At 37.0% G+C, this 25,135-nt stretch overlaps 1 protein-coding gene across 5 annotated transcripts in view; it reads left to right on the top strand.

Moving 5' to 3' along the window:
• Positions 1–25,135, top strand: part of PCMTD1 (protein-L-isoaspartate (D-aspartate) O-methyltransferase domain containing 1) — a 70,105-nt gene that overhangs the window by 3,956 nt on the left and 41,014 nt on the right. For 3 of the 5 annotated variants that reach the window (XR_003521230.2, XM_027600892.2, XM_027600797.2), the window contains exon 2: positions 22,999–23,429. The exons of the other annotated variants lie outside the window; for them this stretch is intronic. Coding sequence is in view for 2 of the 3 variants with exons in the window: in XM_027600892.2 (XP_027456693.1) it covers positions 23,123–23,429 (307 nt within the window). In the remaining variant the exon portion in view is untranslated. The remainder of the gene's footprint in view (positions 1–22,998; positions 23,430–25,135) is intronic. 5 annotated transcript variants of the gene reach the window in all.

Raw genomic sequence — 25,135 nt, 5'->3', positions numbered from 1 at the left:
AATCGTGAATTAAACTGTTTCCTCCACAATTTAATTCTTCCCTCATTTTCCTGTTTATATTAATGATCTTAACACTTTCTTAGTCATCTAGGCTTAAAATCAAAGGTCACCTTTGATTCATCACTCTCCCCCTTCTCAGAAATTCTTTGTCATTTTATTGCATTATGGTTCAGGAATCAGGTTCTCCTGCTGCTTTTTCATTTTCTCAGCAACAAAATACTTTTAATTCCTTTGCGTCAACTGCCATTAATAAGACATTCCTAATCTCTGGGTTTTGCTATTCATCATGCATACTGCTATCAAATTAATTGTCCTAAAGACAGTCTTGATCATATTTTCCCTGCCTGACAGAAGCAAACAGAACAAAAAACCGCTTATTGAATGTTTCTTATGTCAGCCTTTGTGCTGAATGCTTTGTTCTCGTTTGGTCCTCAAAATAGTTTTATATTGTAGACACTATTTTCCCGCTCTACAGATGAAAAAATTGAGACTTCATGAGCCCAGAGGGTTTCTAGTAGGTAGAAGAGCTGGAATTTGAATCTCAAGCACGTCTTCCAAGTCTGTGTTCTTGACCACCATGCCTCCTCTGAGTGGCTCCTGATCAACTCTAGCATGAAGTCCTTTTCGTCAGTGTTGCCTTTCAAAACTCCATTATTTAGCCTCAGTGCTCTTTTTCAAATTTAATTCTTGTTTTATTCAAACTTGTGTTTACATTCTTTCTGGAACAGAAGGAATGTAAACTCTTGGTTTCTTATGCATCTCCACTTGGAATTTTCTCCCTTTCCTATCTCTGCCTTCTGAAGTCCTTCAAATAAAAGGCTTGCTTATACACAGTATTTCCCTAGAGCCCCTTCTTTTCCGTTTTCATAGTGGTAAGATCTACTCTTATTTGTGCAGTTGCTTAACCTCTTGATGATAACTTTCTATTCTGAAATTGTTTTTGAGTGCTCTAACAGTAATTGAATTATAAAATGCCTGAAAGCAGAAACCACGTCTTATTGTTGTATTTCCCAATGGATGCTCAGGAAATATATGTGAATGAATATGAAAGTGATCACTAGTCAAGTGCTCCTTTAATGGCATCTAAGTAGTATTTGATTTTAGATGCTAGATGAGACATACAGTTCACTGAAGTTTTTAATTGTGTGTACATGTAACAAAACCAGATTGTCTTGTTGTAGGCTATCAAATGAGTTCTTTATTTTCAGATTGATTACTAGGTAATTATAAGTTGTTTATTTTAAGAAATTCTGTTTTGGGGGCTCCTGGGTGGCTAGTTGGTTAAGCGACTGTGTTTGGCTCAGGTCATGATCCTGGAGTCCCGGGATCGAGTCCCACATCGGGCTCCCTGCTCAGCAGGGAGTCTGCTTCTCCCTCTGACCCTCTTCCCTCTCGTGCTCTCTATCTCTCATTCTCTCTCTCTCAAATAAATAAATAAAATCTTTAAAAAAAAAAGAAATGCTGTTTTGTTTTTCTATATGCACATGTCTGTGTTACTGATTCTACATTTTCACATGAACTGCAATGTTATAATTCTTTGGCCTCAGTTTCTTCTATGCTTATATGGATATGAAAGGTAGAATAAAACTTTCCCTATACTGCAGTGTCATTTTCTGCCTTTTGGTAATATCAAGAATCTCCAACTATGTGATTAGCTGAAATGCCCTCACACAAATTACAGGTAACTCTTTGCTTCCTAAAGAGTTCATGTGAAATTTCAGACATAGTTGAATCCATCAAGGTTAATAGTTATCATGCAGAGTTTACAGTTTTATATTTCTCTTATGTCTGTCTTTGCATCCTATATTGTGTTACAGTTTAGCAGCTTAACAAGTAATTATTGCTTTATTAAATAAAAATAATAACCCTTGCTGTTAGAAATTAATAAGGTAGGATATCTTGTTGATGGTGTTGGGGCAGACATTTGGGGTTTCTTTTGGAATGCTAAAATGTTTGATTATAAAGGAGTGAGGTTGATTCTCAAGGTAATTAATTTGTCAGTTTATGTGCTCTCAACTTTGAAGTATTAACAGCAGTCACAAATACTCTGAAGATAAAAGTTTTAAGCAAGTTTAAAATAATTCATTGATTTTAAAATTAGGTAATATAGTCACATGGTTCAAAATTTAAACATACAAAAAGTTTTATAAACTGGAAATGTCTCTTCCTCAGCCTCCTCCTTTGTCCACTGGGAGGTATCCGTTCATCTCTGGAATTTATTGTATGCAAGTAAATATGAATAAATACTTTTTCTCTCTGCTTACATAAAGATGAGGTACACTGCACACAGTTTTTCACTTGATTTATCACTAATATTCATGTTAGATGAAAAACTTCACTCTTCAAAAAAATTTTTTTGCAGCCTCAAAGTATTTGCTATGTATAACTTACATACATAGATTGTATATATACTAATTTAACCGTATTTTCTATTGGTGGGCATTTAGATAGTTTTCAGTTTTTTACTGTTCTATCCATTGAAGCAATACTTGAAGGAAGAGAAATAAAAAGTAGCAGCTCTTTCCCTGTAGGGGAAAATAAAGCATGAAAGCTGAAATGGATGTTTCATGGTGGGTAATAAAATGGATATCTTTTCTGGGCCTGGATGATTAATAGCTAAGTGAATGGAGAGAAGGCAGAAATGGAGAATCATGCAAAAATGCTTGCTAAAATTCATACTTGACTGTTGAGTTGGAAGACCAGGGATGGCAGTGCTGATGTGTAGCTCCCGTGACCAGTTGTCTGATCTGGACAAAGGTCAGCCTTGGATGTGTTTAGAAGTTTGGTGCTGAGAAGTAATCCTTGATATCTGGAAACTGGTCTCTGGGACTTTGGCTTCTAACAATATATTTAATAAATCTGTTCAGGGATGAACTAAATTCCCTCTATCATCTAGAAGGAACTATCATGGCCTCCAATGCAATATATTTTATGTGGTCATTCATTTTTTTATTGTATGTTCAAAGATAAGATTTGAATTACTAAAATGCATGAAATTAAAAGAAAATTTCCTTCTTCAAGTCTCCCTCTCCACATCTGTTCCTCAGGGGTTTCTTGGGTAATGGTTTTTTAATAGTATAGTGTGGATCCTTTCAGACTTTTACATATAAACAGAAATAACATATTCATGCCTTTTAAGAATGTCATTGGGAATCCTGTTGAGTAAGAATGATGGAAGTCAGAATTAAATGGAGTAACAAGTGAATAATGTGATGACAGGATACAAGGTAAATAGCGAATACCCTTTGATTCTCTCAGACCAAGGGTGCTATATACAGAGTATTGTTGTGTAAAGTGTCGCAGCTTCTGAGGTTTTGTAGCTGCTCTATCAGGTTACTCCTGACAAGTCATTTAAGGTTGTGCAACCTGTGCCTTTTTTTTTCCTTAAGTAGTACCATATGGCTTACTGAATAGTCAAGTGTTTTCTTTGTCATTTTTCAGTCATTCTGTCCTAAATTTGCGATTTGAGTATTTTTCTGATCAGTATGAAAAAATTAGTTTTTAGATGTTTGATATGTCATTTCCTTTTATGATGGTACTGTATATACTTTAGGTGGTACTTTGTATAGTTTAGATTTTTTGAGCAGTGGTTCATTTGCACCTATGATTCTGTACACTTATGATTCACTTTTGGTTACTTAACATGCGTGTTACTAGTCACTGTAGAAATAATAAGTAAAATATTTGTTTTTGCTTTTTTTCCTTCATACAATAACAGTAGGAATTCACTATAGAAAAACTAGAAAATATGTATAAAGAAGCAAAGGATTGTCAGGAATGTTACCACCCAGGGATGGTATATTCTGTAGTTAATTCTGAGAGACTTCTGTGTCTTGCTTCCCTCTCTATCTATTAGTACTCTTTGTTGAGTAGAGCATTATTAAAATCAAGTCCTGTTCGTAAATGTCTTAATTTTTTTGACTAGTGTGTCTTTCCATTCATTTTTAGTGATGCACTGAAAACATTTACCTGCAGGGCAGTCTATTTTTAAAAGGATGCTGCTCCCTCTTGAGGCCAGTCTAGAATCATACTACATTAAAGTTTGACAATTTTGAATCTGCTACAAATCTTGGCTATCATGTACAGGGTCTTACTCATGCTGAACTGAATTTTTGTAAGCACACAGAATGAATCCGCATAATTTCCACATTTCTATAATTTTTTTTTAAGATTTTATTTATTTGACAGAGACACAGTGAGAGAGAGAACACAAGCAGGGGGAATGGGAGAGGGAGAAGCAGGCTTCCCGTCGAGCAGGGAGCCCAATGTGGGGCTCGATCCCAGGACCATGGAACCAAGACCCGAGCTGAAGGCAGACGCTCAACGACTGAGCCACTCAGGCACCCCTACTTCCCACATTTCTAAAAGTAAGGTCACGACTTAAGCACTACTGAGCCCTAAGCAGTTTTTAAGCTTCAGGTTTAATTTAGGCACAATTTTCCCAGTGGTGTAAAATGTTAGAAATACTGCATGTTTTTTGTAATACTATATTCAATACTAATTCAAGGGTTATTAAGACTGGGCATATATTTTCTAAGAGAGAAATAATTACATGGGTTAATAATAGCCAGACCAAAAGGTTGATGGTTTTATTTGTTACAGTGTTTCCAGTTGGTATTTCGAATTGAATTTCAGGGTCTTTGTAAGGTTTTTTTTACAGTCTATGGTGTAGTTATCACTGATTCAGTCAGAGGACTTCGTGCTGTCTTAAGAATGTGACCACACGTTATATATAAAAGAAAATGAATTCCAAGTTCTGTGAAGGAATGAGAGCATATCTCTCTGCACTGATTATCCTTGTGACCGCTTCTTTCCTTTCCTGTATATGGGGGGGCGGGGCGGGAAACAGGACTGGTGAGGATGGACTTGGGTTGCACATTACACGTTTAAGTTGGATTTGTTTGATTCCGTACTCTGCTGGAGATGGAGGGCAAATAAAATTTGGGTAGTGTGGTAGACAAGTAATGCCCCTTCCCTGCAGAGATGTTCGTGTTTTAATCCCTGGAATCTGTGAATATGTTACCTAATAGGGCAAAGGGGAATTAAAGTTGCTGATCCCCCGACTTTAAGTTAGGAAGACTATTCTGGATTTTCCTGATAGGCCTAGTGTAATCAGAGGGTTCCTTAAAAGTGGAAGAAAGACAGAGGACTCAGCCTGACGTTGCTGTTTTTCAAGAAGGAGGAAAGGATCATGAGTCAAAAAAGTAGATGGACACTAGACAGTTGAAAAAAAAAAACGCAAGAGAACAAACCCTGTAAAAGCCTCAGGGAAGGAATGCAGCCCTGCTGACACCTTCATCTCAACCCAGTGAGACCTGTGTCAGACCTCTGACCTCTAGAACTGTAATATAGTAAACTTGTGTGGATTTAAGCTACTAGTGTTTGTGGTGATTTGTTGTTAGGGCAGTGACAGAAAACTAATATAGGTAAGTATATTGAGACCATTTGATCCCATAGGGAAATGATTGCTAAGCAATACCTTTCCCCCCCACAAAATACTAAGATGATGTTTATAAAACTGATAAAACTAGCGCTACTGGGTTTAAATGATGATGACTTCGAACCCCTGCCAGGTGGGATTTCTTCTCATTTTTGCGGCTTCCTGGAGGCACCTCTGAATTTTTGGAGCTGCTTCCTTTCCTTAATGACAAAAGGGTTTTATTGGGCATGTGAATCAGAATGGTATACAGGATGCTCTTGAAGTTGGGAGAACCACAGGTATGAAGACCAAATTGAAGTTAGTTACAGTAATCTAGCTAACATTGATAAAGATAATGACAGAACAGGATTTTCACTAAAGAGGAATATGAGTAATTGAATACAGTAGCTGGTTTGAGAGGTGGGCTATATAGAAGGTTTTGGGTTTGGACATAATTTGAAGTGGAGTTAATCTAGAAACTTATTAAATGCACTGGGAAATCTGTGCTAAAGAGAAGGATGATTTTGAATCAGCAGAGCAGGGGAAAGGATAAATACATACCTGCCCTAAAGTCCCTGAGGCAATTATGTTGGAGAAAGGCAGGGACAAAATTAACAGCCATGACATTGCTTTTCTGGCAGATAAGAAGCTGGGATCCTTGTCAGTTTGCTTCGTGAGTCTTTCCAGTTGGGAGGCAAGAATCTTGTATTTGAAGAAGGTGTACATATGCTTTGTTCTTAGTAGGAAAGTGCATTCGCTGTGCATTCCCTGTAAATACACATAAATGAATTTCTGCCCTAGGCTTACCAGCTATAAAACATATTTGGAGAAATTATAGTAAGGTAGTGGGATAAGAGAAGTTACTACAAGTTACTGTTTTTGAAAGTATTTTTGTTCCTCCAAAATACGTATACCTTCCAACCCATCACACTAAAATAAAACAAATACCCTATAGAAACATAAGGCTGTTGGGGCACCTGGGTGGCTCAGTTGGTTAAGCATCTTAAACCAGTTTGGGTGCTGGGATTGAACCCCGAAACAGACTCCCTGCTCAGCGGGGAGCCGCTTCTCTCCCACTCCCTCTGCTTGTGCACATGTTCGCTCGTTCTCTCTGTCAAATAAAATCTTAAAAAAAGGAAACATAAGGCTGTCTTTCTGGCAATTACTTCTCTTCTTTGGGCTCCAGTGTATTGCATTTGTAGTACAGGTGCAAAGTAGGCGTGGCTTACTTAGTGTCATTTATTACTGATTTCTTCCAAAATTGTTTTCTGCTAAATGAGTGATACAACAAATTTGTTGATTTTTTTAGTGCCTACTTATTAGTTTTCCTTCTATATTTCTCCAACTCTGGGACTGCTTTTTTCCAAGAAATATTTTTTGATGCTCTTTTCTTTGATTTTGGAATGCCACTAACAAGAAAAAGTAACTTTTACCATTGTTTATTCCTGGCATTTGTGTCAAGAATTTGGCTTTGCTGTTAACCTGCTCCTTTATTCCTTTGTGGGTTTCTGTTTTTAGTTTGCCTACCTTGCATACATGAAATTTAATGAGTTTTTTCAATGGTTTTATTTTGTCCTTGTCCATGTATGCTAATAATCATTGAAGTCTATAGAGGGGAAACAGGGGCACCAGAAAGATCATGTGCTTCACTTAACAAGCTCATGTTTAAGCTGACTCCCAGTAGATGAGGCCACTAAGCCATCCTCCTGTCTAAAAGTTTGACAGTGATGGATTTCCTGAGCAGGAATTTAAGATGTCAGAATGAGCAGCTGCTGCCCTCAGTACTCTTAGTCACTTGGCTAGCTAATGTTCCTCTGTGAGGATGGACAGCTCTCATAGCGCAGAAAAGCTGGTGACAACATTTTGCCCTGAAACTAAGATAAAACACACTCAAATACTTAGAAGTTAAAAAAAACAAACAAACAAAAAAACCCCCAAAAACCAAGAGTGTTTTCAGTACATAGCAGTTGAAGTCAAATCCAAGGGATTGTGGATGTTTTGTCTGGCAGCGTATCAGGATCTGTTGTATTCACAGTTCATTTTATTGCCTGTCTTCTTGTTCTTCATTCCCTCACTGACCTGAGTGTCATCTTAGTGGTTTTCAGCACTGTATCAGTCTAGTTCAAACAGGAAGGAGAAACCACACGGTAATATGAACAGGGAAAGTTTAATGTAAAGAAATGTTACAATAACAGGATTGGGTAGTAAGTAAAGAGAGTTCTAAAGAATATGGAAATAGGGTGCCTGGGTGGCTCAGTCTGTGAAGCAGTCTTGATTTCGGCTCAGTTCATGATGTCAGGATTGTGAGATCGAGCTCTGAGTTGGGCTCTGCACTCAGCGTGGAGTCTCCTTGAGATAATCTCTCTTCTTCCACCCCCCTCCCTTTCAAAATAAAATCTTTAAAAAAAATAATTTGGAAAGAGATAGAAGGATTAGCCTCTACCCCTAAGGACCAAGATTAAGCACCTAAGGAAGAGCCCCACCCAGGGTTGAGATCTGGACTTTGTGGATAGGATGTTTGGCTCACTGGATGGCAAGGAAGTTGCTATGGTGCCTCCTTAATGGAATTGCCAGAAATCTGCTTTCTGGTACCAGGGAAAGATGTTCACGGAGAGGTGTTTTACCAAAGACTGTCTTCTGCAAACTGTCCAAGGGAGGGCACTGGGGGAGGCTGCAGGCTGTTGTGCACTGTAGGAGTCTGTTGGTGGAGAACCCTTAAGGACTGCAGGAGCCTGCCAAGCAGTGCACCAGACCCAGAAGCAAAGCCCTTTTCTCATGCAATGTCTCTCTGGTACCATCTTCTCATGCTGTGACTGAATATTACCCATCAGTAGGAATTGATACAGGACGTAGAATTTTTTTTTCTACTTTTAATTGACTAAATTTGACACATGACACAGTATAAGTTTAATGTGTACAATGTGTTACTTTGATACATTCGTATCTTATAATGCCTTTGTAGCAATATTTATCATATTACATAATTATAGTACAATATTGTCTGTATTATATTGTGCATTAGATCTCTATGACTTACTGCTTGTTGCAAGCTTGTACTCTTAAAACACCATCAGTCTTATTCCCCCCACTCCCCATCCCCTGGTAACCACATTTACTCTGGAAGTAGAATATTTTTGATTTGTACTTAATTTCTCTCTGGCAGAATCAGGGCAATGAGCTGCTGCTGCTCTTAAAACCTTTCTCCATTGCTTTTGCTCCCTTGGCTATTCTAAACCTTTCTCCCAGCTAAAATGATGGTAGACTCCTTTTGACTTAAAGACCAGTTGCTATTTTTATATTTTGTTCCCAATCAGCTGATCTTGACTATTTCTTGCTGGCCTTCTGTATTCTCTCGCATTTAAATATCAAAATGGAGTCCTAGTCCCTGGACCAGATATTTGAGCAGGCCTTTCTTTTTACTACACTGACTCAAATATTAGCAGCTCTTTCTACACTTTTAGTAAGGACTCTACACTTCTTCCCAGTCTTATTTTAACAATATGAAGGTTTTGTTGCTTTAAAAATAGACAAGCACATGTTATCTCAGAAAAGGTGTCACTTTTTGAGCTTTTATTTTAATTATGTATTGGAAAGAAACTCAACCAAGACTCTGGAGCCTTGAATCTTGTAAGTATGACCTTGAACAAGTAGTTTTCCCCCGTGCATGACAGGGTGAACTGGATAATGTTAGAGGTTTTCTTCTTTACAGTTTATTATTTTTCTTGACTTTTTCACAAATATCAAAGTGGTGTATTTTTAGGGGCTTATATGCACAGAAAACAATACTGGATAATTTTAGAGGTTTTCTTCTTTACTTTTTATTATTTTTCTTGAGTTTTTCACAAATATCAAAGTGGTGTATTTGGGGGGGCTTATATGGATTATGCCTTTGGTCTCATGGATTACAAACTTTTGAAATTTTAAAGTTCTAGAATGAGATTTCAAATGTCAGCAATATATAGGTATCCTCCGCTTTCTGAAAGGTCTCATTGTGCCACTTGGCTTTTATGAAAGACCTGCATTAGTACCTGTTTTCCTTAACTGAAAGAAATCTGTAGAGGATTTTCACTTTTAGGAAAAGAGCCATTACCATACTAATGTAGGTCTTTCTTAAAGCCAAGTGGCATCAGAAAGCAGAGGGAATACCTTTTGCTTAAATGCCAGTTTGGCTTAGGAAAGTTTTCATAGGAACACTCTACTTTGGAGAGCCTGGGAAATCTATCATTTGTTTTTGACTCATTTTATTCTACTCATCTTATTGCAACTGCCACAGTTCTTCAACTATAAAGAATTAAGGTGCCAGAAAAAGCTCTTGTAACCTATGCTAGTTAGGTCTGTACCTCACAGGAATGATTTAGAAAATGTGGTATACATGCCTGGGTTGCTTTCAGGTTGACTTTCTGAACACATTTTTAAGATCTCTTGGACATTTTACCAGCCTTTGTGTAACTCTTTATACTGACAATATTTGCAAAAGTGATCCTGATAGGTGTCAGCAAATTATGGCCCATGAGCCAAACTTGGCCCACTGCCTGTTTTTGAATAGTCTGCAAACTAAGAATGGTGTTTACATTTTTAAATGGTTAGAAAAAAAATTAGAAAAGTAGTGTGTGAAAATTAAATGGAAGTTTCAGTGTTCATGAATAAATAAAACATTTGGAACACAGCCGTACTTCCTTTACATGTTGTTTGTGGCTGATTTTGCTCTTACTGGCACAGAATTCAGTAGTTGTTAACAGAAACCAAGGGCTGCAAATTCTGATGTATTTACTCTTTGGTCTTTTATGGAAAATCTTTGCTGTACCACTAGTGACACTGAAGATTAAATGTAGTGGTAGAAAAAGAATGGGCAAACAATGTGTAAGATGTGATTGTGGGATAAAATAAGGATGCAGAGGTTGGACAGTGGGTGAGTAGGTCCTTGGAGTTAAAGGTGTTGTGGTGGTTGTTACCTTTGGGGCTTGAATAGTTGTTGAAGATGCCCAGGATGCTTGTGAGAGCTGGGAGCAGAGAAGACTGCAGCAGAGATGCCAGAGTCATGCTACTGATGGAAGGGTGGGCACCTGAATGTCTTCAGAATGGGGAATGGGGAGATTACTATTAATAGATAGGAGAATGTAGTAAATAAAAATGCAAAACATGTTTTCCTGTACACCTTTTCAAGAAGAGTTTGGGTTTTTTTTGACATTGTCTATCTTTGAGGCATTCATAAACAAGGAAAAGTATGTATGTATATTTGTTTTCTATAGCTTTGTAGTTTTTCTGTGTGTGTGTGTGTGTGTGTGTGTATACATGCAGTATTCCAAGTCAAATAATGAGTTCATGGTGATTCCTCTCATTCCATCCAGCATCACAAGATATGTCCCCAGGGTCTTTCCCCATCTTTCCGTGCTTTGGTTTCCCTCAGAAACACCATAGAGCTGTTGAGATCTCAATGAAAACTGGCACCTAAAATCCAAAGTATTTTATATATATTATATATTATTACTAGATACAGATTTTTATGCATTGAACAAATGCTTCTTGAAATGGGAACATGTTCTTTTGTGAGCGGATGAAATAGGACTGTGTTAATAGAAACAGGTAACACCTATTGAGTACTTGGTATGTGACCAGGGACTACAGGCAGTTTACATATATTATCCAGATACTTCTCATATGAATCCTGTGAGGTAATTATTGTTATTAATATTAACACAGCTAGAATTTACAGAATTAGGGTTCCAATCTAGAACCCACACTATATTATATGCTCTTTTCAGTATAATTTTTACTTACGTTGAGAAACATTCTATTAGAATATAACTGAATAATGAATCTATAACTTGATATGAAATCATAATTTGACATACTAGTATTCAATCTATAAATAATCTTTCTAAGGTTATCAAATGAGTAAAGTAAAATTGTTATATTCCTATTGATATAAATCCTGTTGAATTCAGACCAGAATTTTATATTGCTTACTGTTGTAACTCACCACTATAACCTGTGGGGATTCAGTCTAGATATATTTAATACATTGTTAAATAATTATTGTCCAGAGATTGATAATAATTCATAAACTTTGTTGTGAAGAATATGAATAGCTTCAAGTAAGAAAAAATGATTTTAGCTATCTGACTTTTATTATGTTTTCTGTAATAGTTTAAATTGGGCATTTTTTTTCCTTACGATCTCCCAGCAAGCTGTCATAAAGTCAGGTTTTAGTAATATTGCTTACTATCAGTAATTATTGAAATTAATAAAAAATTCTTTTTAAAAGAAGCATTCTGCTCAATTTCAAGAAATCTAAAAAGAGTAAATTAGGTCTTTTTGGCCTTATATGTTCTAATGTTTGAACAGATTTTCTCTTATCTAGATTATTATAAAATGACTTATAGAACTTGGGTTTCTTTCTAACTTGTGTGATCTTGGACAAGGCAGCTGCTGGGGCTCAATTCTTTATCCGTGAAATGAAGTGAGCTCTTGTGCTGTTCTTAGCTCCTAAGATAGCTCTTTAATTTGAGTTTAGCTTCTAGAGTATGGTCTCTGAATCCTCCATGCTTATCATAGTTGCTGAGGCAAAAGTCGAGGATCAGTTTTTGTTATTTGAATGAGGAAATCAACAAATAGAAGTCTTTTTGTGCAAAACTTAAAATATCCAAATGTCAGGCAATCTAATTGCTTTGGGTAACTTTTTGTTGACAGAGCATTTAGTTATTTTAACGTGTACTGTTAATAAACATAATTATACTCAGTTATGAGGACATAGTTTGACCATCAATCTAATTAATATGAAATAATTCCTTAAATTATTAAAAACCTTCAGTTCTATGAATTTGTTGTAGTCAAAAGTAATTTTTAAAACTTTTTTTTTAAATACACAAACCATTTAAGAGACTAATTTCCATGAACAAAGACTGTCTACTGAACTGAACTGAAGCCATTTTTTTATTTTCTATCCTCAATGTCCCTGGGTGTTATTCAACTTGCTGGACCAGTGGTGAAGAACTTGTTAAATGAAGCCTGGAGGGAGGTACTGGGCTATGGTTTAACAAGCTTTCACAGCATTTTGGTTGTTTAGTTTGCATGGTGTTCTCCAAATGAGTTTTATTGTTGATACAAAGAAGTATTGATGAAAGAGTGATCATTTTGAAATTAAGGTGTGCTTCCTAGCCATTACTTTAGAGCCTATAGAATTATGGTGGTCTTATAATTACAGTTTTATTTTAAAGATTTTATTTCTTTATTTGAGAGAGAGAGAGCATGAGCAGTGGGGAAGGGGCAGAGGGAGAAGCAGACTGATCAGGGAGCCCGACATGGGGCTCAATCCCAGGACCCTGGGATCATGACCTGAGCTGATGGCTTAACTGACTTAGCCACCCAGGCATCCCTGATTACAGTTTATTTTAAAGAACTTCTTAAACTTTCTCTGGGTCATGAGTAAAAATAGGGATAGAATTATTTGTCCCAATAAATGAGATGAAGGTATTAGTATCAAATGTGTGTGTGTATTTGTCAGGTCTTAGACCTACATTTCTAGTTGCTGTGTTTTCTTATTTCTGATAATGTGAATATTAGTGGTAGTACATGCCATTAGATCTATGAATAAGACCAAAATATCCAATTTGTTCTTTCTCAGTTGGTTTTCTTCATTTGCATGGTGCAGGTAATACCACCTGTCCTGTGTAAATACCTTGGGGTAGTTAATGAAATTATATGAGTTGCTATTGAAACGCTGAAAAATTAAGAATGATATATAACTAGGTATTTTATTCTATATAGCTTTCACTGCCTGTCCATAGATAAAATGATCATCTTGGACTTTGGAAAGATGCCATTTTATAAGGCCAAAAAAACTTTATAGTTAACCTGTTTATATTCTTTATCTTTGTATAGCAAATACACTTAGACATTTTTAAAGTTTTTATAGGTGCCATTGAGAAAATTTGATTAAGTGACATGACAGCATCTTCCAGGTGAAAAAACCAAAGCCAGAAAAGGTATCAGTTTGCTCAAAATCATAATGTGACAAGGCCAGTCTTTGCATTCCACAGTACGATAATACACAGAAAGAATATCTTTGGTGTGAGCTCGTATATTGGTTTGTGATATACTAGTGGAAGGGAACAGATACAGACCATCCGAACTCCCAGATTGTGGAATTTTGCTTTGGACTATTGTTTTATTTTTTATTTGAATATTGTTCTTTTTGAACTAAAAATTTTTCAAATAAAATAAGCCCAACTTTAAAAGCCTGACCCAAGAGGAGCCAAAAATGTCTATGTTCTTCTCTCATGCTTCCTTATTGATCTCATTACTTCCTAAGAACATTGTCATGTAATGGGTTAAAACCAGAAAGCTCAGTAGTCATTTCAGTGTTCTGCTTCAGACTTTTCCTGAGTTACAGGGGGTAAACAATTCTTCTGTTTGAAAGGTTTTCTAGGCTGTAGCTTCTATAAGGAATATTTTTAAGTGTTAAGGATGGTTACTAGAGCACTTCTTATATTTCTTGAAAAATTGAAGGTGTTAAGCAATAATCCTAAAATCTGAGGCGGTTATTCTTTGATGATTTTGTTAGCTCACTGCTTCAGACTTTTGGTTACAGGAGGTAAACAGTCCTTCTGTTTGAAAGGTTTTCTAGGCTGTAGCTTCTGTAAGGAAAATTTTTAAGTGTTAAGGATGGTTACTAGAGCACTACTTACATTTCTTGAAAAATTGAAGATGTTAAGCAATAATCCTAAAATCTGAGGCAGTTATTCTCTGATGATTTTGTTAGGTCAAAGATACATGGAACTTTGCATATTGAGGGCATTTGTAGTATAAGGGTGTGATTGTGTTTAGGAATATGGACACATGCTTGTGTAGTGATACAGGTTTAAAGAGGTCATATATTCAGATGTTTAAGTAAAAGGAGTGGAGGAGACATTGGAGATACATGAAATCCTGTTAACTTTCAAAATGATGAAATTTCAGCTTAAGTTGCCTCATCTTGTCCTTTAAAAATGTTTTATATTCCCCCATCCCTTTACATCCTATACCTTGAACTCCCATAGAGCTATCTCCTACTGTTTCTCCATCTTGTTTTGAGTTTATGCTGATCGTCACTGCCCCAGGCAAGGAGAATAGGAAAATTAAAAGAATGAGGGTGGAGGTAGAGAGAAGGAAAAGGCATAGGAAGCAAGACTGGAATAGAATTGAAAATATGACTGAAAAGTCTACATCTATGAATATAGGCATCTTAAAACTTGCCAAATATTAAAATACAGAACCTACTTGCTTCCAACAGAACTTTCTTTTGTTATTTGAAACAATTTGTAGTAGTGAATTGAAGGGTTGGGGAGCGAGCAGATAATCTTTAATTATCTTGAGACAGTGGTTTGTGAAGATTCCAGAGTTCAAGGGACTATGAAGGAAAAATAAACTTTCACTTAGCTGTAGCTGTTAGGTATGTTAAAATTTGGAAGGATGTCCTGGAGTAGAAAGCTAGAATTTACTCTTACAGTGTTTTATGTTTAATCATCATTTATTAAATGCTTGGTAACACCTTTACAAGTGTGATGAATATTTTAAATATTTTATCTTCATTTTATTTTATCTTTATTAATTATTGAGTTTGCAGTTTGGACAGAAAACGTGTCGAACCAAAGAAAACTGTACAAGACAGCTAATTTTTGCTAATTTATATAACAAATGCTCCATTAGAGAAAATTAGCACACGTGGAAGTTAGCTAGTAAGCTACCCAAGAGAGGTTCAGTACCTGACTGCTGCCTGAGCCCATGTAAGGGAGTACGGAGGGCAGCTGGTCCTAATTTAGGCCTCTTGGCTGAGTTTGTGGCCCAGAGCATGATGGAAAGCACTGCATTGTTTTTTGGGTTTTTTGTTTTGTTTTGTTTTTACATTAATCTCTCTCAATCAACTTACATGTAAATGGCTATATTTTTCCTTTTGCTTCTGTATACACGGTTCCTTGGCTTTTTTTCCTAACACCTTTAACTTTAGGATTTACATTTTCATTCTGTAATTCTGTTTTAAGGAAGTCACTAGGTGATCACTAGATTTCAGAACTGACACTTTTTTTGTTTTCCCTTTCTGGTCTTCTGGGTTTACGAATGAAGGTTTCAAATGTGTCTTTTTTGTCCTAGATGCGAAAGAAAGTGAATTACTTATTGGACATGTGTACATTAGAAGCTTTATGTGCGGTGCACTATTCACTGTTTACAAATTTATGATGTGGTTATTATTTTTCCCATTTTATAGGCAAGGAACCTGAAGATCACAGGTTAAATAATTTGCCTGAGGCTGCAGTCAGTACATGACATCAGCTGCTTTATTTCCACCATTCCATTCTTCTTTTGGAACCAAGAGTACTAAAAGGGAGGAAAAAGAGGAAATGAGAGTTAGAGAGAGAGAGATCTGAATCTTTTCAGGCAAGGGGACACAAAGTCTGCCTTCGAATTATGGGCCAGGGGCCTCTTTGCAAATTGTTCTGCTTCAGGAGGATTTTATGGCTTGCCAAACTGGATTTGAGTTGTGGTTCAGCTACTCACGAGCTCTGAGCTTGTCTCCTGGTCTCTCCGAACTTTGGTTTCCTCATTAGTAAAATGAAGTTAGTGCTTCTTCATAGAGTTTTGGTGAAGAAATAGGAAATTGCATGTATATGTTATTACTAGTAAAAAAAATAAATAAGATTGACACAATGAGTAGTGGACCTTTAATGTTGGAGGAAAAATTTTTCCTTCTATTCTAGGTTCTTTGGCTGGTCTGATAAATTAACATAAGACAGATTAGCAGGAGAAAAATTTAATTGTATATATATGGGAGCTCCACAAAGACGGGGAGACCCAAGGATAAGCTGGGCGAGCAGTTGAGGCTTACATGCCCTCACGAGCTAAGAAGTAGGATAGGGGCCTGAGATGTCACAGGGGAGGAGGTGGTTCACAGGACGATTAAGAAGAGCAGATGTTTGGTAATTAGATGTTTGTCCTGCTATACAGATAGGTCATTCAGATTAAAAAAGAAAAAAAAAGGTTGTATCTTGGTAATAGCTCTCTTTCTGGGCCAGGATCCTTACCTAAATTCTTTTAGGTAGGTTTAAAGGGAGGTAAAAGTTTTTTAGGGTCTTGATTGCCTTCAGCTCAAAATGGTCCACTTGTTAAAGAAGCACATTTTGGGGAGACTTGTTCTGAACCCCTTCATTAGCCTCTTCTTGTCTTTCATGATTCTGTATTTATGTCTCATCATAGCTATTTGCCGTCACTGAGAAAATTTCTTCTGTGTCGTTGTCTCCACACTGAAAGCAGCCTTCGTGCAGGACCCCCATGACAGAGTCTTTGAGGGCATGAGGAAGAAAGATTGCTTTGTTCATGCCCTCAAATGGTGTGTTCTCCTTTGAATCACCAGTCTCCTTTACTTCCAAAGCTGGGTGAGCTTTGTCCTCACCTTTGCAGAGAAAGGAGCAGCAAGCAGCAGTTGGCTGCTTGCCACCGGTTGCTAGGAAGGAAAGAAAGAGAGTCAGCATTCATTCTGTTCTCCGACTCTGGGACATCTGTCTGCCATCTGTTTGCTTCCTGCCTCCATTGACTTGTCTTTAACCTTCCATAAAACATCCCTAAGCTGCCTGAAAGACACTGTAATATTGACCTGGGCCTTCAGTAGGTCTTCCTCTAAACAAAATACATTAAAGCTACATACCTTGTTTTGAAAGACTAGAAGCCACTTTTGGAACACCTTGCAAATCATTTCAGGTGAGCTTATGTGAATGTATGTACCCCAAACACAGGTACTAGAAAGAAAATGCCAAGGAGTGAAATTGTGTTCTGTGAGTAAATATGACAACTTCCTTCTCAAACAGACATAACTACGTAAGCTGTTCTGTCTTTTATTTTCGGATGCTTCTCTCTTTTGCCTTTACCTTTTCTTGTTTAATGCAGGACTTGAACATACCTAATTTTTTTTTTCTTTTCCATGTTAGAGAAAATGGCAGGAGTGGGGCACCAAAAAATGTGACCAAAGTAACAGAGATGCTGAGGCATGGACCGACATTCCTGGATAACTAAAACTGAGCTGTACTCAAATATGGGTTTGATGCCAACATAGGGAAATTAGAGCTCTGGGGAACCTTAGGAATCATAGAATTTAGTCTCTTCATTTCACAGGTGAGGAAATGATGTTCTGGAGAGCTGCCCAGAGCCATACAGAAAAGTTATCAGTGGGACCAAGGCTAGACCTTGGTCTCTTGACTTGTATTTGGCACTTTTCCATGATTGAGATGAAATTATCTCAGAATTAACAAATGGCAAATGCTTCCATGACTTAATGCTGTAATGGCCTTTTAATAGTGTTTGTTTTACTCATAAAAAATGAAGTATAATTCAAGTTAGAGGATTATTATTGAATTATCACAATATTTATTACAGATTTTAACTTGCCAACTCCTCACATGTACATTAATTATGATCCAAAATTCATGGCCCAGCAGTTAGGGGGCTGATTTCATTTTGGTGCCTCCATGTGGTGGGATATCACACTTGGATTTTGGAAGAATTTTTAATGGCATGAAAATGCTTAAGACATATTAAGCAAAAGTTTGAAATAGTATATACAGTATAATAGTAATATTGTGTTAAGAAAGCGTATAGATGCTTAGAAAGTAAATATTAATAGTGGCCCTTTGTGTTTTTTTTTTTTTAAAGGCTTTTTTTTTAAAAGATTTTATTTATTTATTCATGAGAGACGGAGTGAGAGAGGGAGAGAGAGAGATAGAGAAGCAGAGGGAGAAGCAGGCTCCTGAGGAGCAGGGAGCCTGATGCGGGACTCTATCCCAGGACTCTGGTATCATGACCTGAGCTGAAGGCAGACGCTTAACCATCTGAGCCACCCAGGCGCCCAACAGTGGCTCTTTGAATATTAGGGTTATGAATAATTTTTATTTCTTTGTTTTCAAATTTTCTACAAATGCACATAATACTATCACTGAATTGGTCAACGTTATGAAAATGTAATTTATAATAATTCATTTTCCACCCCATCAGAAGCTATGTATATGATAAAATGACTTATCTTTGAAGCTCTGTAGTATAAATTATTACTGTATTTTCTCTCTTTTTTTGTTCTTTGATTTTTCTACTGTAGCCTATTTGCTAAATGTATTTTTATTCCTTAGGAAATTATGTTCTGTGTGTCTTTTATCTTATTCTGGTCTAAAAAACACACACACATATATATTTAAGTATTCCCTTTATTTTCACCTTTACTTGTCAGTTTTGTTCAAATAATGCATGTACACAATTTAGAAAGTCAGGTGATACCCTGAAGACAAAGTATAGCAGTTCCTGGCTTTACCTGTTTCCACCTGGAGGCTCACACTCCGGGGGTATCTTAATGCATTCAGCTATTTCATAGTAGGGAAGTTACCTCCATGTTGCTAACTAAGATGCTCTTTTTAAATTCATGAATTTTAGATAGCATTTACTTTCCTATAATCACAGATGAGGTATTAACTTCCATACCCCTCTTTACCGCTTCCCTTTCGTCCTATTATGGTTAAATGACTATTCAAATTGAATCAGCAATTGTTTTCACTGTTCTGACTATGTAAACATTGTCTTCCCCAGACCAAATAATGTATAATTATATTCTCTTTCTTTTACAGTTTTGGTTTTTCCTTTACATCTTATTTTAAAATTAGTCATACAGTATGTTTCTCATTCTTTAAAAAGTCTTTGCTGGCTCCATTGTCTGTGGGAGGAAGTCCAAGCTGCATGTGTGTGTGTGGCCTGCAAGCTTCATTTTTCATTCCTCTTTATTGTTTTAGCCTCACCAAGTACTGCTTTCTATTCCTGCACTTCAGCTCTTCGGTACTATTTGTAGTGCCTTAAGTGGGTGGGTGCATTGCCTCTTGTCTCCTTGTCTTTTCTGCTTGTTTTGAACACCTCTCCTTCCTTCTGCCTCTGTGCTTACCACGTCTTCATATTTAGGAAATTTTCCTATCCTTTTGTGTCCACCCCCATGTCTGGGCTGGTGTTCCATAACACCCCTGTATAACTCTACCATGGCTCTGCTCATCCCATTTTGTAGTTTTTCATGCCAGCTCTTCTCCTGAGGTCCCTCAGGTTTCCTGAGGTTCTTACAAGGGCCTGAGAAGTCCAGTACTGGGTTTTTCTATAACATCTGAAAACACCTACTAATGTTTTGCAAAACAACAGGACTTGTGGGAACAATAGCCTCAGAACATACCACTGAAAACCTGTGCAACTGTGTAACCAGTTTACCAACAAGAACAATAGCAATCCTAATAAAATTTTTAGCATAGCTAAATCTACTGGAATTTGCACGTAGCATTACAGTCAGTCAGTCCTTCATAGCCTTAAACCCTAAGGTTCGTCTTCCTCTGAAATTTAGGCTCTAGAAGATAATTTGCTTATGGATATTGTTTTATTTGCACATGTATATTTTTATCAAAATTTAAAAATCTGAATCTGGGTATAGCCTCAATTCGTCTGTTGCTTTAATCCAGAGACATTGTCTTAACATTTTTTTCGTCAGCATTCACAGCTTCCCTAGACCCTTGAATTGCCTTGGAGGTAGGCACTCTCTATTTTTAGCTTTTTGCTGGAAGTTTTCTTAAGTCGCTAAGGTATCTTTCTATTTTTTAGTTTTATTTTATTGTGTTATGTTAATCACCATACATTACATCATTAGTTTTTGATGTAGTGTTCCATGATTCATTGTTTGCATATAACACCCATCTTTTTAATATGTGTAAGCTGTCACTTCAAAACATGAACATGGCAACCACCACAACTTCTTCTTTATCTGCACATCATTACCTTATATACTAAATGTGAGCTAATAATTTGCGTTAAAGAAACGATGCATTGTAGCAGATTGCACGTCCTATTCCAGAAAACCTTTCCTGACCACCTCCCTCCTGGATACCTTACAGTTTTGTGTCCAGATGTATTTGTCTTTCCTATCAAAATAGAAAAGAGTCCGGCAAATCTGTCTTCAAATTTTTGCGTGGCTTCTTGTTAACGAGGTGATGTGTTTCCCAGCTTTCTGAGTACCTGGTCTCTGGTCTGCTGCAGTAGTTCAGAAACACAAATTACACTGCACTTTCTAAAATGGAAATGTAATTCTCCCTCCCTTGTTAGTATCTGTGGCTGACTCTGTTGCAACTAATAGATGTCCTTAAATTAGATTCAACTCATGGGTCTGTAGGCACTCAGGATCCTTCTGAAGTTGGTTGTAAAACTTCTCATTCATTCATTTTTTAATTAGAGAAAGGGGCCAGAAATATCAGATTCTCAAAAGGGTTCAGGCTTAAAAAAGAAAAATCACAGGCCTACATGATAGAGGTCATATGGTACTTGGAAGGTACCCAACTATGTGTAGTTTCTTAAAAGTGTCATCTGGTCTTTTGCTTTAATACCAGCCATATCCTTAGCCTTTAATTCCCAGTGTCCGTCAGCAAATGGTAGTAGTTCGTGTTGGTTTGATACTTCTTTGCCTTTCTCACCAAGAGTGTGTGCTTTTGTGTAGTGAAGTCAGCGTTTGCTTATTTTGCTGTGATAATTTTGGACAGGTTAGAGTTCAGAAGGACCTGAGAAGGATTAGGTCACTCTGTGGAATAATTTTTCAAACTAGTAAAATAGAGCATTTCCAGGAGAGCCATTAAGTGTCTGCATAGTCAGAATTAGGCTTATAAATTCCTGAGGTAGGTGCCACACTGGAGACTCAACTGAAGCTGCCTCCTAGTCTAATGTAGCCGCTTTTTCTTTCATCTTGGGAAGGAATTCTCTCTGAGTACCAGGTAAAAAAGTTAACCTATGCTTAGAAGCCATGTTAGTAAAAAAAATAAAAAAAAAACAAAAACACACAAAAAACCTTTAAATGCTAGAATTGTGCTCAGCAAGTTGAGATGCTTGGGCTATAAAAGGATGTCCAACTAAGACTGTTGAAGTTCGTTTCCACTTGCACTATGTGCTGTAAAATACACTCATTGAGGAGAATGGTGCTGCGAGCCCATGTATTTTTTTCAGTTATTTTTTTGGGTGTGGGGGGCATTGGAGCCATCCAGGTTTGTAATAGTGAGTTTGAATAAGTTAAATAAGAGTGTGACATGAGTTCACAATATTTACTCAGAAAGTTTAAGGAGCTCATAGGAAAATACAGAAGAGGACATAGGCAGGCAGTGGGGACAGGGACAGGACCTGGTGAGGCAGCTGCCCTAGTAGTGCTGGGGCAGCTTGGTGCCAGAGGTGTGAGGACCCTGATGAAGCTCGAAGCATCAGTTGTTTTTCTTCTCTAAAGTCAAGAGTGAATATACAGCCAGAGTTGGCTGTCATAACTCTTTTTTTTGGCCACAGGCATTTCATTTTTCTTTCTTTTTTTTTTTTTTAAGATTTATTTGTCAGAGAGAGAGAGAGAGCACAAGCAGGGGGAGGGACAGAGGCAGAGGGAGAAGCAGGCTCCCTGCTGAGCAAGGAGCCCGATGTGGGACTCGATCCCAGGACCCTGGGATGGTGACCTGAGCTGAAGGCAGACGCTTAATCAACTAAGCCACCCAAGTGTCCCGGCATTTCATTTTTCATTTTCCTTCCCTTGATTTATTAATTCAGCAATTGTTATATGAATTCATTTACTAACTATAGTTGAATAAAGATTAAATTGTGTTCATTATGATGTATTGACATTTTTATTTAATCAGATTGCACTTATGTTTTCATTTAAAGATGCTGAATTTGACTTTAAAGAAGTTTATTGTACTTGTGTGTGTAACATATGTTCTAGTGCTTATACTATTAAAGTTGTTAATAAAATTTGTGGTCTCCTTATTTATCACCACAGGGCTTACCAAATAAAACAATCTTAATATATACTACTTGTTTGTGGGTATGTGGGTGTCTATATTTTAAACATGTGGATCTGTTTTTTTTTTTATATATATTTTGTATTCAGTGTTTAGGTAATATGTTACTTTGTGTTAACATTTTGAATTTATGTGGTGCATTTAAGATGTTTAGCATTCAGGTGTTAGTGGATTTTTAAGTTTAGGAATTTTAAATCAATCAAGTAATTCATGCATATTAAACTAGACTTACCATACTCCAAAGGCCACCTGGCTTAATGCTTAAGAGCATGGTTTCTGGAGTCTGAAAGACCTGGGCCTGTGTCCCAGCAGTGTCACTTTCTAGAGCAGCTCTGTTCAGTGTGGCAGGTACTGGCCACATGTAGCTATTAAGCACTTGAAGTGTGGTTAGTGTGCCTCACTGGATTTTAAACTGTATTTAATTTTAATTTTGGCCTAGGTAGCCATGTGACTATTGGCTAGCAAATTGGGCCTCATGGTATGAGGTGACTTAACCCTTCTGTGTCCCAGATTTCTCATCTGTACAGATGAGATCAAACTTAAGCTACCTTTTGTGATTGTTAAAAAGAATAAATAAAGTAATATATTTAAAGAACTTAAAACTATGCCTGGAACAGAATATGTCCTTTAAAAGTTATAATGACTATTATATATTTAATAAGCTGGAATTACTTTCCTGTGAGTGTTAATTTAAACCTGTTTATTTTTATTCTTCCCTTTCAGGATTAATTTATTTTTGGAAATCAAGTGCAATATTAAAGGGAAAACAAACCACACTACATTATTGGAAGCCATTTCTGCTAATTTTATTACATTTTAAAATTTATGATTTGATTTGAATACTATCATGGGAGGAGCTGTGAGTGCTGGGGAAGATAATGATGACTTAATTGATAACTTAAAAGAAGCTCAGTATATCCGCACTGAAAGAGTGGAGCAAGCCTTCAGAGCGATTGATCGCGGAGATTACTATTTGGAAGGCTACCGAGACAATGCTTACAAAGACTTAGCCTGGAAGCATGGGAACATACACTTGTCAGCACCTTGCATTTATTCTGAAGTTATGGAAGCATTGAAACTTCAACCAGGATTGTCTTTTCTTAACCTGGGAAGTGGAACCGGATATTTAAGTACAATGGTGGGCTTAATTTTAGGTAATTTTATTTTTGTAAAATTTTATTTTAAAAAGTAAGCTGAGTTTGTATTACTGTTTATGATTTACAGGGTTTGTAAATTTGTATATCTTTGAATGTATGTACTCAAAGTAGTTCTTTTCCTTTCTTAAGTGTAGAAACACAAGGCAGTAGTAATCTTTTCTTATTCTCTGCCCTGACCCTGACAGTTAGCTTGTGCATTTAATCCCAGACTTAAGAAACTCTTGGAATTGTTTTTCCAATCATTGTACTTAAAATTGAACAGCTGGTAGGCAGGAAACTCAGGGGTATCGTGTAATCTATTTCAGGTAAAGGGTTGTGACTGACTGCTGGCATAGAGGGTTCAGTCAGTCATCGATGTCCCATTTTAAAGGGAATGGTGCCAGGTTTTTGTTAGAGTTTGTGGGATGTAGAGTGTATGGCACTGGTGAGGCAAAGCAAGGGATTGGGAGAAAAACAAGAGAAGTATATGTCAGTAAGCTTTCATCATACTTACTGTCTGTTCTGTCAGGGATTATTCCTGGTGTAGGTACACAGCAGTGATCAAAAGAGACTACTCTCTCTGCCTTTGAGAAGCTTACTGGGTGCTTACTATGAGAATGAAGCATTGTTTAAAGCACTTTACATAGAGTAACTCATTTAATGTTCCTAATAATCCTGTGACGTACATACTATTAGGATTCCTGTGTATATAGGTGAGTAAATGGGGGCTCAGAGAGGTTAACTAACTTGCCTCAAGTTGCATAGCTAGGAAGTGACACCTGCAAAATACAGAATGTGGGTTGAAAAGGCATGGATGGAGGAAAATAAGCACTAAGACCTTAGGATGTTGGTGGAGGTTGAGCAACCATTATTTTTACTAAGCCACTTGGTATTTACCGAGTGCTACTTTGTGACGAGCCTTAAGATAGAGCATCAAGGCCCACAATGTAGACTCTTGTCCTTGAGTTCACAGACTGGCAGGAGTAGAGAGACATAAGAAAATCAGCCATTGTCATCCAGTGTGTTATGTGCCATAGTTGAGGCATAATCATAGTTCTAGGGATGAGACTGATTTAAAATTCACCCTGCAGTGATGTAGAATCATTGAAGGATTTTGAATAGAGAAATAAGTATACTCTAGTAGGGTGACTACCTGTCCCAGGGTGCTGGGTCAGTCCCAGTTTATCCCTCTTGTCCTAGCATCAGTATTTATAATGTCCTTTTCTTTCCCAAAGTGTCCCAATTTTGACAGTAAATTATATAGTCACAGTAGATGACTAATAAGGCATTTTCAGGCCTGAAATTCCCCTTTCTTACACACTGACTAGCTCCTTCCTTTCCTAGTCATGGAACCTATGTCTATCTCATAAAGACAACTGAGTCAGTTCCTAATACATAATACAACCTAATACATAAAACAATCTATTTCATCCCATACTAAGTTTCTGGTTCATAATGATACGCTCAAAAGTAGCAAAGTATTAATTTTTACCAAGAAAGAAATTAAGCAGCTTACATTTAAATTTGGTATTCCTGCCCTTCCTGAGACAGGAGTTTCTCTGCAGGTTGGGAACCCCACTTATTTGTTAACTTTTGAAAAAAGAATCTCAGGGTTTGAGACTGTCTCCAAATCAAAGGAACTTAGTTGAGGGAGTAGAGAGAGCTTTAAAAAAAATGGGAGTTGCCTTCTTGAAAGTGCATTTCTTGACCAGCTCTGGCAACTT

The sequence above is a fragment of the Zalophus californianus genome, chromosome 4 (genome assembly GCF_009762305.2).
Source record: "Zalophus californianus isolate mZalCal1 chromosome 4, mZalCal1.pri.v2, whole genome shotgun sequence".
In the NCBI taxonomy this organism is placed as follows: Eukaryota; Metazoa; Chordata; class Mammalia; order Carnivora; family Otariidae; genus Zalophus; species Zalophus californianus.
The sequence above is the reverse complement of the archived record's forward strand: the minus strand, read 5'-3'. Positions and strand labels throughout refer to the sequence as shown.